The sequence below is a fragment of the Mytilus edulis genome, chromosome 5, assembly GCF_963676685.1.
Source record: "Mytilus edulis chromosome 5, xbMytEdul2.2, whole genome shotgun sequence".
Classification (NCBI taxonomy): domain Eukaryota; kingdom Metazoa; phylum Mollusca; class Bivalvia; order Mytilida; family Mytilidae; genus Mytilus; species Mytilus edulis.
This window is the reverse complement of record NC_092348.1, coordinates 16743889-16762719: the sequence shown is the minus strand read 5'-3', so window position 1 is coordinate 16762719 and position 18831 is coordinate 16743889. Positions and strand designations below refer to the sequence as shown.

The 18831-nt window shown below is 32.3% G+C and overlaps 1 protein-coding gene across 1 annotated transcript; it reads left to right on the top strand.

The window, feature by feature from the left end:
- Positions 1–398: 398 nt before the first annotated feature.
- On the top strand, positions 399–17358 carry LOC139523100 (uncharacterized). The gene is made up of 6 exons (XM_071316865.1): positions 399–723; positions 7863–8153; positions 13226–13555; positions 14425–14538; positions 16286–16362; positions 17235–17358. Exons 1-6 carry the CDS (start codon positions 435–437, stop codon positions 17331–17333), a joined length of 1200 nt encoding a protein of 399 aa, XP_071172966.1. The 5' UTR covers positions 399–434; the 3' UTR covers positions 17334–17358.
- Positions 17359–18831: the final 1473 nt, after the last annotated feature.

Genomic DNA, 18831 nt, shown 5'->3' with positions numbered 1-18831 from the left:
AGAAATTAAAAAAATTTATACACTTTATTTGAAAATCAATTAGTCATTTACATTCTATTGAGGTCATTTTTTTTATGTTCCTTATATAAGTAACTTTTATGTATACAGTTCATAACATTGTTTAATATTTACAATGCAGGCGATTATTCTACTTATATGTTTGTGTAAAGGTTTGTAGAATTTGTCAATCTTGTGTAGGTAAAAGAGACAAAACTAAGTATGCTTTTCAATTTTTATTTTTTTTTACAATTTACAAGTTAAATGTTTAATTTCTCCTTTCAGGCTTTTTTTTTTCCTCGTTTGTTATGGTAGCATTTGAAAATTGAACTCTGTGAAATAATTTTGTTTTCTTGATACAAAGAGTTAAAACGAATTGTATGTATTCTTTTGTAGTATCAGCAATATGTGCAAACGATAACACACAGTGCAAGAAGATGAATAAAACAATTAAGTCATTGGTTTCAAAAGTTCGATCCACAATAGTTTTAAAATGTCCTGTCAGCCAACAGCATGAACAGTTGACGTACCTTTGGGAAAATGGAGAAACTGCTATAGCAGACGGAGAAACAATAAACCCAAAGTTTAAAAACTTGAAAAAGTTTACTGTTACTCGCACCCTTCGAGAATACAATTTAAAAATATCTAATATCTCGACAGCTGATGGTGGGGAATACTGTTGCGAAAAAAAATGTTCCCAGTATTGCGTACAGTTATCTGTAAAAGGTAATGATATTATATATCTTTGTTCTTTGTTCTTCTATTTTGTTTGCTTGTGGATTTTTTTATTTTTTTAGGGAACATGATCTATAGAAAATCTCGTTTTACCAACAGTAAACATTGCAAGTCATTTTTTGAATAAATTAAAAACTGTTTCCAACTTTAAAATAATTAAAGGTGGACATCTGTATTCATTTGTTTCATAAAAAGGATGTATTTTGAACCTTGAATATATTTCACTTTTATATCTTTCGGTTGTTATATAATTGTTTTAAACCCTCAATCATTTTTACATCTATGGCATTTTATATTTTTCATGCAGCCTATATAGCTAATGAATGTAAATACAAATTCCCACACAAAGATTTTATAAAAATAAAAGATGCGGTATGATTGCAAATGAGACAACTCGCAACAAGTGACCAACTGACATAGAAATAAATTAAAGGTCACCGTATAGCCTTCAAGAATGAGCAACACTCATTTCGCATAGTCGGCTATAAAAGGCCTCAAATGACAAATTTAAAACAATTCAAACGAGAAAACTAATAGTCTGATTGAAGTACAAAAGAATAAACGAAAAATAAATACAGTTACAAACGACAACCACTAACAGACTCCCGAATTGGGACAGGCACATAATTTGTACTTCTCTTTGTGTGGTCTTTTGTGTACTTGTGTCTACTATTTTCCTTCTACCGAACGAATTGTGTTTCTATTTTAGAAGAATAGGAATATGTGAAATGATTGACAATGCGTTTAATCAAAAATATGATAAGCTATCCAACGTATATTAGCATAAAAAAAACATTTTATATTTGACTCCCTTTACATGCAATATCATGAGAATGAGTTAGATTTTCTCAATGACTCGGGAACAAAAAAACTGTAAATTTGACCATTTATATCATTTTTTTAATATATCTTAGTTTGTAACACACTGAGACATTATTGTTATCTTGGTCTTTTTAGGTTTGTTTTAGCTTTAATTTTCAGAAAATGTTTTGATAAGATTATCAAAATATTAACAAAATATGCTTCCATACAATTCATTTGAAGAACAGATATTGGTAAAAATATATCTACATAAAACCACGTACACGTTTAAAGTGATATGCATTCTCAACCTGTCTATTATTGACAGAAGATAAAAAGATACCAAATTGTCAAAAAAAACATTGGTCGAATAAAAAATCCCCGTCAGAAATTTCATGAAAACAAGAAATGCCCCGAAAACACTATCCAGATAACTAAAGATTGAGCAATACGAACTCCAGCAATAACCGGCTATAGAATAAGATGCCGCCAAATTATAAGCAGTCCAAGTCCACTAATGGTGTCTGTCTTGTTACTTATGACATTTCAAAATTCTTTAACGACATTCTTCTTTTCATTTAAAAATAAAACCATTTTCAATCTCCAATAAGTCATAGAATAAACCTGATTGAACTGAAATTGCAACGTCATTTTATTTGTTCGTGCTGCTCGCTAAGAAATGAAATGAAATCACTCTTAAAGTAAATTAACATGTCTCTAAAAAAAAAGATGTGGTATGATTGCCAATGAGACAATTCTCCACAAGAGACCAAATGACACAGAAATTAACAACTATAGGTCACCGTACGGCCTTCAATAATGAACAAAGCCCATACCGCATAATCAGCTATAAAAGGCCACGAAATGACAATGTATAACAATTCAAACGAGAAATCTAATGGCTTACTTTTTTTCAAAAAATGAACGAAAAACAATAATGTAACACATAAACAAACAACAAACACTGAATTACAGGGTCCTAAGTTGGGACAGGCACATACACACAGAATGTGGCGGTGTTAAACATGTTAGCGGGATCCCAACCCTCCCCATAACCTGGGACAGTGGTGTAATAGTACAACATAAGAACGAACAATAAAAATCAGTTGAAAAAGGCTTAACTCATCAGATGAATACAAATACAAATACTATACAGAGTAGAGTGGCCGGGTACTTTTACACCCCAACAACAATAAGACACTAAGTACTCGCTGTTACTGACAGCTAGTTCAAAGCCATTAACAATTAGTAAGAAAACATGCATCTAAGACTAAATCATCAATCAGTACACAACCAACGTCCAATGGATTTAGTGTAAAGACGTCATAAAAAGTCAGAGACAAACATGACCTTGTTCAATATCAAGATACAGGTATCGACATATTGTAGATCCATGAATGTGTCTATGTATATTACAATAATATTTAGTTTACTTTAAATTTACTGATAAAAAAGTCAATAGTAATACCCACAAAAAAAACTATTCAATGATCCAATTACAGTGTTGAACTGGTAACCTTTAAAAATAAGTTTATTTAAATAATCTTTAGAAAATAGTAAAACACAAAAATACTGAACTCAGAGGAAAATGAAATCGGAAAGTCCCTAATCAAATGGCAAATTCAAATGACAAAACACATCAAAAACGAATGGACAAAAACTGTCATATTCCCGACTTGGAACAGGCATTTTCAAATGTAGAAAATGGTGGATAAAACTTGGTTTTATAGCGCTAAACCTCTTACTTTGTACAACAGTCTGGTCAAATTTAAATAAGTTAACCACGATCGTTTCTAAATTTCCCGGCATGGTTATCAACATTTCTGTTATAATGAGGATGTGCTATCCCGTTTGAAAAAAGTTTTCTACAGGTTCAACCAAACTTCAAAACCAATGAAGAATTTAGTAAAGGTTTTATATAATTTGTGTTTCTTAATCGTGAAACGGTCAATTTTCTATGCGATTCACCACATCTAAATGGATGTCTTAGATCTACTACAAACTGCAAAAGATCCAAATATTTCTTTCAGAATCGAAATAATTCTTTCATGTCAGGCTATACTAATTCTAACATGATTAAGCATTTCATTTAGCAACATTTTACAACTCTCCTTGATGCTTCTGCATAATTTGGATACCCACTTTAGGGGGAAATTTAAACAAGTACGGTAAGCTTAAGGTAACATATGTTTTACTTTTACGTTTTTTTTTTCAACTGTGACTGTTTTTTATTGACGTTCTACGTACATTCAGGTCACTAGATACACGAATTTGAGCTGAAGCGGTAAGTTTGTTCTACACAGCTCAAAAAGCTCAACAGTGAATTATTAAGTAATTTAAGTCTTTCAGTTACATTTCAGCCTTATCCACTTCGGTAAATGCAGCATGGTTCACACTCTGTCTGAAATGCTATTGAACTATACTGAATTGACTGTTAGCTATTTGTCGGAACAGTACTGAATTGACTGCTAGCTATTTGTCGGAACAGTACTGAATTGACGGCTAGCGACTTGTCGGAACAGTACTGAATTGACTCCTAGCCATTTGTCGGAACAGTACTGAATTGACTCCTAGCTATTTGTTGGAACGGTACTGAATTGACTGCTAGCTATTTGTCGGAACAGTGCTGAATTGACTGCTAGCGATGTGTCACAACAGTACTGAATTGACGGCTAGCGATGTGTCGGAACAGTACTGAATTGACTGCTAGCGATGCGTCCGAACAGTACTGAATTGACGGCTAGCGATGTGTCGTAACAGTTCTGAATTGACGGCTAGCGATGTGTCGGAACAGTACTGAATTGACGGCTAGCGATGTGTCGGAACAGTACTGAATTGACTGCTAGCGATGTGTCGAAACAGTACTGAATTGACTCCTAGCCATTTGTCGGAACAGTACTGAATTGACGGCTAGCGATGTGTCGGAACAGTACTGAACTGACTTCTAGCAATTTATCGAAACAGTACTGAATTGACTGCTAGCGATTTATCGGAACAGTACTGAATTGACTGCTAGCGATTTATCGGAACAGTGCTGAATTGACTGCTAGCGATGTGTCGGAACAGTACTGAATTGACGGCTAGCGATGTGTCGGAACAGTACTGAATTGACGGCTAGCGATGTGTCGGAACAGTACTGAATTGACGGCTAACGATGTGTCGGAACAGTACTGAATTGACTGCTAGCGATGTGTCGGAACAGTACTGAATTATTCCTAGTCATTTGTCGGAACAGTACTGAATTGACAGCTAGTGATGTGTCGGAACAGTACTGAACTGACTGCTAGCGATTTATCGGAACAGTACTGAATTGACTGCTAGCAATTTATCAAAACAGTACTGAAATGACGGCTAGCGATGTGTCGGAACAGTACTGAACTGACTGCTAGCGATTTATCGGAACAGTACTGAATTGACTGCTAGCAATTTATCGAAACAGTACTGAATTGACTGCTAGCGATTTATCGGAACAGTACTGAATTGACTGCTAGCGATTTATTGGAACAGTGCTGAATTGACTGCTAGCGATGTGTCGGAACAGTACTGAATTGACGGCTAGCGATGTGTCGGAACAGTACTGAATTGACGGCTAACGATGTGTCGGAACAGTACTGAATTGACTGCTAGCGATGTGTCGGAACAGTACTGAATTGACTCCTAGTCATTTGTCGGAACAGTACTGAATTGACAGCTAGCGATGTGTCGGAACAGTACTGAACTGACTGCTAGCGATTTATCGGAACAGTACTAAATTGACTGCTAGCAATTTATCGAAACAGTACTGAAATGACTGCTAGCGATTTATCAGAACAGTGCTGAATTGACTGCTAGCGATTTATCGGAACAGTACTGAATTGACTGCTAGCAATTTATCGAAACAGTACTGAAATGACTGCTAGCGATTTATCGGAACAGTACTGAATTGACTGCTAGCAATTTATCGAAACAGTACTGAAATGACTGCTAGCGATTTATCGGAACAGTACTGAATTGACTGCTAGCGATTTATCGGAACAGTGCTGAATTGACTGCTAGCGATGTGTCGGAACAGTACTGAATTGGATGCTAGCAATTTGTCTGAAACATTGCAGAATTTACCGCAGTGACTAAGAGTCTGAACATAATAAATAATTCGTGGATCAGACTTTAAGATTTAAATTCATTAAAAGCGGTTTCAAATTGGTATTTTCGTATTGTTAAAACCCAATGATATATATAGGAAAAAAATCATGTTTTCACTTATAACTAAGGAAACAAAAAATGTAATTTTTTTTGTGTGGTATTATCATTAGAGGAAATGATTAATGCTTTCAATAATTGTATAATTTAGCCAATTTGATTTCTCTCATACATAATGTGTCGACTTCCAAAACGAAATTGCAGAGTCTCCTTAACTAGACCTGATAAAATACTGAGATTAAGATTTCCTATTCGCGCTGTTAGGTGTATTCTTGTCTTTCTTTTTTGCTTACGTACTTGTTCGGGAGAGTCAGATTTCGACAATTTTTCTATATATATATATATTTATTGATTATAGTGATTTTTTATTTTAATGGTGAATTTTTTTGACTTGTATGTTTTTTACGGGATATATTTGAAATTTTTATAGAATTTTAAGCTTTTAAGTGTCTCATAAGTCGTTATTATGGCTGGATATTGATTGTTTTATGTGTATATATTTTGTATAATTTTTGTAATGTTGCTTATATTTATGTCAATCAATATGTGACACTTTAATAAACTATTTACTTACTTACTTTAAATGCCATTTTGTTTTTCTTTGTTGATATACATTTGTTGTTTTATAACGATTTTTCTATAACATAATGTTGATTGCTGTATCAAAGTTTTGGATAATTTTACCAATTATGTTTGTTTTGTTCACACATTGTTATACCCCATGCCATATTTGCGTCGGTATAATGTTTTTGATCAGTCCGTCAGTCCTGTTTTTGTCATCACAACTCCTCTGAAACTACACAACTAGATTTCATGCAACTTTGTAGATAATAAGGACCTAATATGGAGGTGTGCATATCCACAAGAAATTATTATTAGTTGACTTTTGGAGGACATAGAAATCTAATGCGGGGTTGTTTTTTTTTTTTGCCATTTGATTTGGGACTTTTCAATTTGAGTTTTCATTTGAGTAGGGTATTTTTGTGATTTTTCTTTTTTCAATCAAAGATTGGTGAAGAAGCCTGATCTTGAATTTCATACCTTCAAAATTACCAACCCAAAACACGAAACCAGTACTTTTAAATTTAACAATTTGAAAATTACACTTAACATAACTGGAGAGTATTTGTTAGCAGAAATAGAAAAAACTGTTCAAGAAGGGTTTTTCAGAAAACTGTATTATCAATTTTCACTAAAATTTCTACACATAGTTTACGCTAGCATGTCGTGTTTACGAAATTATATCTTCCTGCTCAATCTTACTTGCAAAAAGAAAACAGCTCGCATTCGGTCCTTTTTTGTAATACCACTTCCGAGAAACCGAGTATCCTAATTTTACTAGTATAATCTTGAAAGAGGTACTCTCAAGACCTACTCTATTCATTATCGTAGAAATCACGTACTAATTATTGCAAAATTCAAAACGGATTTTTTTTGCCACAAAAGCGTTAAACCCAACAGCACTGAAGGAATAGTACTCAAAACGTTTGTTTGTACTTTCATTGTATTTAAATTATCAAATCTGTTTAATGTCTTTGCTTTTGATATAAGCTAATCAACCGTTAAGGATCGAAGTGTCTACCAAGAGGGAAACAGAAAACCTCTATCTATATAGATAGACCCTTTCACTGCCATAACTATTAAATACCTTGTCTAAAACAATGTATGCATACAATGCTTTAAAGGTAGAAGGCAAAGTTATACCGGTCATTTATATCTTGTTTCCAACGAAATATTCAATGAGCCATATATCTAAATACTCATATAATATAAAGGTAAACTAGGAGATAACCGAAATGTATTTTAAGCTTAAACATAGACCAGGCTCATAATAAAATTCAATTGTCCCATTCTAATGCATTATCACAGTCATTACTTTGATGTAAAAAAAAAATCATATATCAAAAGTTCCGAGAAACCGAGTAGCTTAATTTTACTAGTATAATCTTGAAAGAGGTGCTCTCAAGAACTATTCTATTCATTATCGTAGAAATCACGTACTAATTATTGCAGAATTCAAAATGACAGCTGCCTTAGTTACAGTGAAGTAAAACGGGTAGTGTACACCTTTAAAATATATGATGTTATTGAATAAAAAAAAAAGTTCTCACAAACGAATTTCATTAGAATATACTTTATTTTTTATGCAGAGGTACCAGTAGTTTCTGTTATTCAGCTTGATGATGGCTCCTTGTTGTGCAATGCAAGTGGTTTTCCAGATAATTATAGCTTTTCTAGATGGGAGCACAAATCGCTAACGGGGAAACACTTGAGATATCTAAAGGGCACCAAAAATGCAATCCTAAACTTTGACACTTTGGAGGGAAACAATGGACTTATGTACAATTTGGACGGGATATATGTTTGCCAAATTGGTAATCGAATGAATGACCATGATGAAGGCAACTTTCAAAGTGGGTTTGCAAGTGTCATGTTTAAAGGTAAAAACAGGCCGTTAAGATAAGCATTTTTTGTTTGCATTTGTTCTAACATTTTTTTAAACTTTTACTAAAATAATCATTTGAAAGTTCAAAAATAGATCTTTGCACTTGTTTGACTTCAGCTGGATGTCATTCGTCAATTTTTCAGTGATACCCATGGAACGCCATAGCTGTCTTTAGTTGTTCATATTTAGTATATGCTGTGATCATTTAATTATTTTCAGCGGTTTTTCTCGATTATGAGTGCCCATTTCATTATGTTCAGTAGTATAAAAATTATGTTGAGCAGTATTAAACATCATGATGATCAATAGAATAATCATTATATTGTGCAGATCTGGTATTATATTCAGCACTTTAATCAATATACTTAGCAGTTTAGGCTTTATGTTCAGTAGGTAAATTATTTTATTGAGTAGATTTGTCTTTATATTCAGTACTTTTGAAAATATCTTCTGTCAACATATTTTTATATTATGTAGATTTCTCATTATGTTTACTACAGAAACCGAAATATTCAGTGGTCAAACACACTTTATAATCAGTACTGTTATCATTATGTCGAGTGAAATAAATATTATGTTCTGTACTCATCATTATGTTCTGTAAAATAAATATTATGTTCAGTACAAAAAACTTTATGATCAGTGGTCAAAATGTTTTATGTTTCGTTCAAAAAATATTATACTAGGTGGTTAATTAATTATATTCAGTACTTTTTTCATTATGTGGTGGTGGTAGACTTCCGAAAATAACCGAAAACATATGAAGCCGGACAATTTTTTCGGATTTATTTTCATACTGTCAACATGTCGTCTGCTATACAACGTGCTCCTGCAGAACTTAATCTGCAAATCTTTCAAAAGTTTACAGATGAGAGGATAGAGGATGACACTTTTCAGCACCTGACTGATCAAGACTTGATCAGACTAGGTGTTGAAACTATTGGTGATAGAATAAAATTGAGGGAAGCGATGAAAAAGACTCTGTGACTAAATGACACAGAAATTAACAACTATAGGTCATCATAATGCCCCCAATAATTAGAAAAGCCCCCGCATAGTCAGCTATACAAGAGGATGGAAAGATACCAAAGGGAGAGTCCCCGAAATACTGTGTGGCAGACAGTGGTATTAATTAACTATTAGCTCCATTGGTAACACTTCATATTTAATGTATTTCATTGTTAAATAATTTACATGAAGGGTAATAAGTATATATTTGTTAATTGCATAGCTTTTGCTATTTGAATTCATTGGTTAAAGATATTTATTTATATTGTAAAGTTTAATATTTGCATCGTCGCAAAATCTTTGGTTACCCTCTTTGGATATATTCAGTGAGAAACTTATATATTTTATAGATCCCAACTTAGATTAATAAGATACCGGCCGTGGAAGGGCTGAACAGTCAGACAAGGTTGATATAAACTTCTATTTGTTGGAAGAATAAAATGTGGAATTATATGAGGACTGACATTGCAAGCCAATCACTCCATCTCCCATGAAATAAGCGCAAACTACATGGCTTGTAATAAGGGTGAATTGAAGTATGGACTGCTCTATTTCTACTTTCAAACGTTGGCCACGATGTTCTTACATCACGGCGTTACACTTAAAATGCGGCGTCGAAGAGGGTGTTTGATTTCGATTAATTTTTGCAAGTTTTATTCGGTTTTTTATATTGTTGGTTGATTCTGGTTCTGTTCGTTTTGTGATGTCATTTTATCAAAAATTACGTCGAGTTGTGGAAATCGATTTAATAATGTTTACCCTAACACTGATCATAAAGTTGTTTGTACTGACCATAATATTTATTTTACAGATGAGAACATAATGATCAGTCTACAGAACATAATATTTATTTCGCTCAACATAATAATAACAGTACTGATTATAAAGTGTGTAATTATTGGGGGCATTATGATGACCTATAGTTGTTAATTTCTGTGTCATTTAGTCACAGAGTCTTTTTCATCGCTTCCCTCAATTTTATTCTATCGCCAATAGTTTCAACACCTAGTCTGATCAAGTCTTGATCAGTCAGGTGCTGAAAAGTGTCATCCTCTATCCTCTCATCTTTAAACTTTTGAAAGATTTGCAGATTAAGTTCTGCAGGAGCACGTTGTATAGCAGACGACATGTTGACAGTATGAAAATAAACCCGAAAAAATTGTCCGGCTTCGTATGTTTTCAGTTATTTTCGGAAGTCTACCACCACCACATAATGAAAAAAGTACTGAATATAATTGATTAACCACCTAGTATAATAGTTTTTGAACCAAACATAAAACATTTTGACCACTGATCATAAAGTTTTTTGTACTGAGCATAATATTTATTTTACAGAACATAATGATCAGTACAGAACATAATATTTATTTCACTCGACATAATGATACCAGTACTGATTATAAAGTGTGTTTGACCACTGAATATTTCGGTTTCTGTAGTAAACATGATGAGAAATCTATATAATATCAAAATGTGTTGACAGATGATATTTTCAAAAGTATATAAAGACAAAGTATATAAAGACAAATCTGCTCAATAGAATAATTTACCTACTGAACATAAAGCCAAAACTGCTAAGTATATTGATTAAAGTGCTGAATATAATACCAGATCTGCACAATATAATGATTATTCTACTGATCATTATGATGTTACTGCTCAACATAATTGTTATACTACTGAACATAATGAAAAGGGCACTCATAATCGAGAAAACAAACCGCTTAAAATAATAAAAATGATCACAGCATATACTAAATATGAACAACGGAAGACAGCTATGGCGTTCATTAGATACCGTTTCCAAACAATATGTAATGAATGTATTATTATGACTGAATACATATTGACATTCCCTTTTGATGGTATCAGTTGGTTCAGTTATCCAAGTGAATGTTACTAACTACTCATAAGGTACACATTGTTTTTTTTAATCCACACAAAAAGGAGCTTTAAAATTGACTAGAAACCATGATTGTTGCCGAACACTGACAGAATTACAAACCTGAATCACCTTAAACATATCGAGAAAGTGAATATAGTGTATAAGCTACAAATTATCGATAAGTTCGGCGAAATAACAGTAAGCTTTGAGGAATTATATTTTTTTGTCTTTACATATAGACCAGAGTCTATTTTAACTGATACATAATTATGTTTACTAAAATAGAATCTTTTTTAGAACACATCCAACAGCTTAAAAAGTATTGATAAACACGTCGATGATTCAAAAAAATATATAATATAAAGCAAAAACGACAATAAACGAAGTACATGATCCTGACTTGGGACAGACACATGCAGAATGTATTGCATTGATACAGTAGAAAAGGATCGAGAAATCTTACACTATCGGCACTGGTTTTACAGTCACATTTCAAATCCTAAATCGAACTCAAAGTTAGGATGCCCGATGTTTTCGATTTTTTTCATTGGAACTAGTCTTTTGTCAAAAAAATATGTTCTTAAATCCTAACATTAACTTTGTGTCAGTGCTATGTTGACGACAGAAGTATGTTGTCATGAAAATATGAAAGTGATAAGCCAGTGACTGGGCTTGTGCTTGACTTTTCGCTTGAGCCGGATGATCAATGATAATCTGTTTATCGCTAATTTACCTTTACTATGAAGACGTTGTTGATGTCAATGACAACGCACGTGCTCTCTTAGTTTCTACGCTCAGAAAGGAAATTATCAGTCAGTAAGATAAAAGGAAAATTTCGTAAAATAGCGATAACGTAAAATATAACGATTCCTACACAACATATGTAGTGACATTATGCGTTTGTTAATCGATTTGTAAACACTTTCTTTACGGATTAATCAAAGGTTTTGATTTTTACAGTACAATTTGTAGCAAAAGAAAACAAAAGAACGACCAAACAAAATTAAACAAAGTAAAGCCGAAATACTCATCTGAATTAGACTACTGGTAGTATCCGTGTGCTATACAATAGTGAACATGCTTTAGGTTTATTTCGAGTTAAACTTCAGTGTATCGATGGATCACGTTGCTATTGTAAAAGGTTTAGATATAAAATTCATTTGCTTCTTTTGATGCAGAACGCTAAAATTAATATTGGTTTTCCCACAATTAAAGTAGTATAGAATGATTTTGATAGAAAAAAAGGTCATTGTTCAATGAATTAGCCATTTAACAAATTAAGATAAAGTTAAGTTTCTTTAACAAATTTCTCATTATAACTTTAAATTAAAGAAATAGTATAAATGACACGTGGCTCTGCAGTAAATTTTGAACTTAAGATCAAAGTTATATCTTCGAACTTTAAAGATCTTTAAATTTTGACAAAAAAATAGGTATTTCCCATGACCATAACAATATCGTTGTGAGTACAGCAGACTTCAAACCTTTTTAAACAAACACAAGCATGGTTTCTTTGTTTGCTTATTTGTTAGGGTCTACTTCGAATACGTTACAAAACTCTTGTCCGTAATTTCATGTGTGGAGTGAAATTTTTGTTGAATATTATATATTTTATCTGTGCTGGAAATGTGTTTCGGATTTCCTTATTAGTTTTTACCATGTAATTTCTATTAAAATAAAACCTATAATCTAAAATTACAAAGTGACAGCAACAATAGTCATTTAATAAAGTGGAAAATGACTCCCACAATACAAAAATGTGCAAGTAATCTCAGTTATAGTTGGTTCAACGTACAATACGCAATACATTTTTGCAGCAGATTAAAATGAATGATGTTTGTTTTATTCAATTTCTTAATGATCGTCAACATTTTAGCCTCAGCATAACACAAACTTTGTAAACCCTCGCTCAAATTGTTTCAATTTGATGTTATCATAATATCAAGGTAAACATTTACCCTCGTTGGGTCAGTTTGATTACTTTTGTGATAATTGTAGATCTATTGTAGAATTCTATGTAAAATTCATTCGTAACTTTTATAGATTCGGAACAATCAAAATACCTTGACATAATTCATGGAAAATTTACTATTTGAACTGCAATCAAAATATGATTATAATCAATTGTAAACTTATTTTTCTAAATATATATTGTCAAATTTCATTCAAAATAGGAAAGCCAGAATGTCTTGGTAAAACTGTAGAAACTACTCAAACAGATGGTTCTATCAAATTACAAGTCGATGTTTACAGTTCAAGCAAGATAACTTGCAACTTGATGGATTCGGAAGAGGACTTGCCTGTAAAACAGTCACCAAAACACAAAGTAACAATAACTGAAAGTCAAACAATGGTAGAAATGTATAATCATCATGTACGCCTGAATTCAACCAAAATCATTTTGGAGATTTCTGACGTTGGTCAGCAAGAGGCGAGAAGCTATAGATTTGAAGTGTCTAATAAACATGGGACAAGTTACTGTACAGTAGTATTACCAGAAAGACGTAAGTGCATTCATATAGACATAAAATGATAATCTCAACAATCATTTAAGATTTCTTTCCTGCAATGTCTTATACGGATTACGCTCTGATTGAATATATTACAATTACTTTACTGATCCACTTAAACGAGTCACCATTGAACTTCAGTAAAGACAGTTATTAAGAGAGGTTGAAATACAAACATTAATTTCCGCATATAAAATTTTAATGTTAATTGAAACTAATCGTCATGTTACAATGATTAGTTAACACTTGAAACGATGTATTTTTACGTGAGCATGACTATAATATTATTCTTCCGCTGTATTGATTATCAGCTTTGTGTGTGGTAAATCAATTTGTAAATATTCTTACGCATGAAAACCAAAGGAACATATATAAAATGACATTATTACAGTTATAAAAAGGTTTTAAACGTCAAGGTTGTTTAAAGACAATAAAGGTTATCTTTTCCGAACAAAAGATTAAGCTAGTACCAACCTCCACTTGTATTTTAAGAGAAAAAAAACTGATCTACAATTGACAGATTTGTTTAATTCTTTTATCTTACAAACTGTCGGAAAAGATTATTTCTATGTTTATTGTCGATTGGTTTATATGTCAAGCCTTTTCGAACTAATTTTTATAGGTCGCTCTTATGATGTGCTGTAATATCAACTGAAACTACAGTGCCAAAAGTACCAAACTTTCATTAAATGTTTTTATGGACTGTACGCAGGGATGAAATTGCAGTCTGTGGCATATGTCTAAAAACTAAAGCTGCACAAAACACCAAAAACATTTCATCTAATACTAATCGATCAAAAATGATTACTTATATATGATAAATTTTTCCATAAACTTTTATAATTTATGATATATTTTTAAAGGAAAAGGAAGTTGGAACCTCAACACAGTTAAATTAGCTATACTATCATGTGGAAGTGCTGGTTTTTTATTGTTGATTATTGCTATTGTTTTGATGAAAATTGGAAAACACAGAGGTAGGTGGTATCCATAAGCATTCATTTGTATTCTCATTTAGCATTACAAGCATTTATTTGTTGTTTTTTGTTACAATTATTTGTCCGTTGAAGCATATGTGCACTAAAAGACATAAAAAAAAACTTAGAACTAGATGTATTGATAGAAAAACTTATAAAACAATGGTTGTATTTTGTGTTCCCGACATTCATCTGTTTCTTTTATTAGACTGTGTATAGAATACCCCGGCAAAAACTGTTTAAATTTGAATGTATTCAATATCAAGTGCTTGATTTGAGCCCGATTTGAACAACGTAGTAAACAACAGCTGTATAACTTCGGAAGACCGGATAGATATTCCAGCATCAAGAATGACCTTTTAAATGTTTTAAGTTCAATTTAACCCGTTGAAATACAAAATGAACACAAAAAGACCCATTGAAAACCAATGTCTCTTAAAATACATATTTAATCGTCTAGATTTTTAGGATTGATTTAGTTATATTATTTATTTGTAATATATAATTATAGCCCTGATCGCCAATAGAAAACGTAAACGAATATGACACGATGACCGATAACCGTAAACGGAGATATGATCCATTATCAATCTTCACTGATTCGAACATAAAGGACTGTAAAAACCAAGACGCATTATCTAATTTTACTGAATCTCAATCATTGAATGCAAACAAATTCTATTTAATCAGATCGTAAAAGTAAAATCATCCGTTCAAGTTTGACAGTTGTCCATTTAGACAATATTCAAAGTAACAGACATGTGTTACCCTATACCATAATTATTTTCCTAATTATATAGACAGCCCCACATATCTCTATTTATTTAAACTCAAATTAGTTGTCAGTGTATCATTTACATGTATATAGAATGATTGTAATGTTTAAACATGTGTGCATTCACACTTTGATAACGTTGAAACATTAATTCACCTACTACAAAGAGCTTATAGTTTGAAGCAATTCAAAAATGTGTCTGTATATAGTGTGAACATATTAAATTGAGAATGGAAGTGGGTAAAATGTCAAAGAGACAACAACCCGACCAAAGAGCAGATAACAACCGAAGGCCAACAATGGGTCTTTAACGCAGCGAGAACATCCCGCACCCAAAGCTGGGCCACTGAATTAAAAAGGTGTACTAGTCATACTAAACTCTTAAACATAAAAATGAACTAAAATTAAAAAACATACAAGACTTACAAAGGCCAGAGTACGTCTGAGATATTGCAGACAATCTCTGTGCCCTGTAATTTTATGAATTTGATGTTCGAATTTTTGTTTTTAACATAGCTATCGATATTTAAGTGAAGGGACGGGAGTTCGAAAAAAGACTGGCTTTCAATAAATGTCCACGGTCAGGACACTCGTCATTTTTTGTTTCAGTCATTCCTCTATGTTTTTGTTATTGGGAGGATTTTATATTGATCGTAAATTTTTGATTTTTTTTTCCTGTTTAATTTATTCATATCTTTTATAAACTCGCTTTGTAAGTTTTTGGACACTTGTCTTTGATTGCAAACTGTAATTTGTAATCCCCTCTAGTTACTTTTTTAGATAGTTTAGTTACCAGGTGTGTACCTTACATTCCCCTCTATTTATATTTGTTACATGTGCTCCTGTCAAAACGTCATAATACCGATAATAAAAATTATTTAAGACAATTGTTTTACAATGAAGAAAAAAATCCTCCTATATCTTATGATAGTGTCTATCAATTTAATTAATTAAACAATTATCTTTTTTAAGTTTCAAAGAAAACACAAAAGAGAGAAAACATATGCTACCACAGACATGAGAAACAGTTCAATACATATTCCATGGCGGTACGTACTAAAGTTTTATTAAAAGCATATCAATATAATAACTGTTGACTTCGCATTTGAAGAAGTGTGATTATACATATACATGTATGAAGAATATAATATCATAATGTTAAACAAGATTTTTTTAAGCAGTATTTAAGCAAGGTTGAAAAATAGGCAGAGAAGACACCGAGCGCGTATAAAAACCCATAATATAAATTAAAAAAACAGACAACAGCATAGCCAAATGCAAAACGTCCTTCAAAACAACGGTCAATAAAACACTTAGACCATAGTTCTAATTCCACAAACAATTACAAAACTTTGATTTTTTTATACTACTGATGATGTTCTACTCAGGAATAGATAACCTTAGCTGTATTTGGCAAAACCTTTAGGAGTTTTTTACTCCTCAATGCTTTTCAACTTCGTACTTTATTTTGCCTTTCAACAATTTTTTATTCGAGCGTCACTAATGAGTCTTTTGTAGAGGAAACGTGTGTCTGGCGCAATTATAAATTTATAATCGTGAGTTTATTTAGACCCGTCGTCTTACCGACAAGTAAAAATCTAATGCTAATTCGGAAGTAAAATAATAAAAATACCGACCTCTGAGGAAAATTCAAACCGGAAAGTCCCTAATCAAATAGCAAAATCAAAAGATCACACTTATCAAACGAATGGATAGCAACTGTCATATTCCTGACTCGGTACAGTCATTTTCTTATGTAGACAATTATTGATTAAACCCTTACCGATCGGGATTACAAACCAGTCAAGGTAGTTGAACACCACTAGTTGGGATTAAATCTGGTGTTATAGCTAGCTGGACCTCTCCCTTGTTTGACAAAGAATGTCAGTTTTTTTTAAATATCAACATTATTTATTTTCAGAGAATGAGAAATGAGGTATTCGAAGAGGTGACACTCAACATGGATGAACGTGACAAGGGAAAACGATTTACAGTATGTTCTGTAATACAAGACGTTTAGCAGTGACACATAATAGACTTAAAACTTACTTTAAATAAAGCTAATGATAACAATGACCACTGCCCTTTCCTCGATCTTGATATCTATATCATAAACGGGAAGCTTAATACAAAAATTTATGATAAAAGAGATGATTTTTCATTTCCTATTGTTAATTATCCATTTTTAGATGGTGACGTTCCCTTGTCACCATCTTATGGTGTTTATATATCTCAACTTGTACGATTCGCTCGTGTATGTAACAATGTATTAGATTTTAGCGAGAGAAATTTATGTATTACTGAAAAATTATTACACCAGGGTTTTCGATATCACAAACTGGTCAAAACATTTACTAAATTTTATCACCGGTATAAGGAAATAATTCGTAAATATAACTCAACATGCAGACATCTTATACGTTCAGGTATTTCACATCCAAAATTTTATGGAAATATTCTTTATAAAGCACAAAAATGTCAGTATTCTCCTCAGAAACTAACAAAACCTTTAAATAGACTTATTAAAAGGGGATATAGTTACGATACTGTTGTCAGGTCATTAAAGATTGCATATTTTGGCTTTAACATTGATTCACTGATAGGGTCTTTGCATCGGAACTAAACACATTTATTTCTAAAAAAACAGTTGTTGGCATGACACGGGTTATGTTCTTCTCATATATTTTATGATAGTATGATACTAAACCCCTAACGGGAGGGATTGTACCTGATATTCATATGATGAAGACATAATCTTTCAATCAGTTTAATTGAGGTCTGGAGCTGGCATGTCAGTTAACTGCTAGTAGTCTGTTGTTATTTATGTATTATTGTCATTTTATTTATTTTCTTTTGTTACATCTTTTGACATCAGACTCGGACTTCTCTTGAACTGAATTTTAATGTGCGTATTGTTATTGTTTTACTTTTCTACATTGGCTAGAGGTATAGGGGGAGGGTTGAGATCTCATAAACATGTTTAACCCCGCCGCAATTTTGCGCCTGTCCCAAGTCAGGAGCCTCTGGCCTTTGTTAGTCTTGTATGATTTTAAATTTTAGTTTCTTGTGTATAATTCGGAGTTTAGTATGACGTCCATTATCACTGTACTATTATGCATATTTTAGGGGCCAGCTGAAGGACACCTACGGGTGCGGGAATTCTCGCTACATTGAAGACCCATTGGTTGCCTTCGGCTGTTGTTTGCTCTATGGTCGGGTGGTTGTCGCTTTGACATATTCACCATTTCCTTTCTCAATTTTATTAAAACAACTCAAACTTCGTTTGGTTTTCACCAGATTCAAGGATATAAATATTGTTTTATCTTAATTCAAGGATATTATTTTTATTTTTATCTTTATTCAATTCTTCAACATATATATACAACAGATATATTACATATTACACAAAAATATCACAAGGCAATGTTTTTAAGTATAATGACATATATAATCAGCACAATAATCAGAAATTAAATGTTATGACACCTTCGGTTTCTTGTACCAGAATATATTATTCT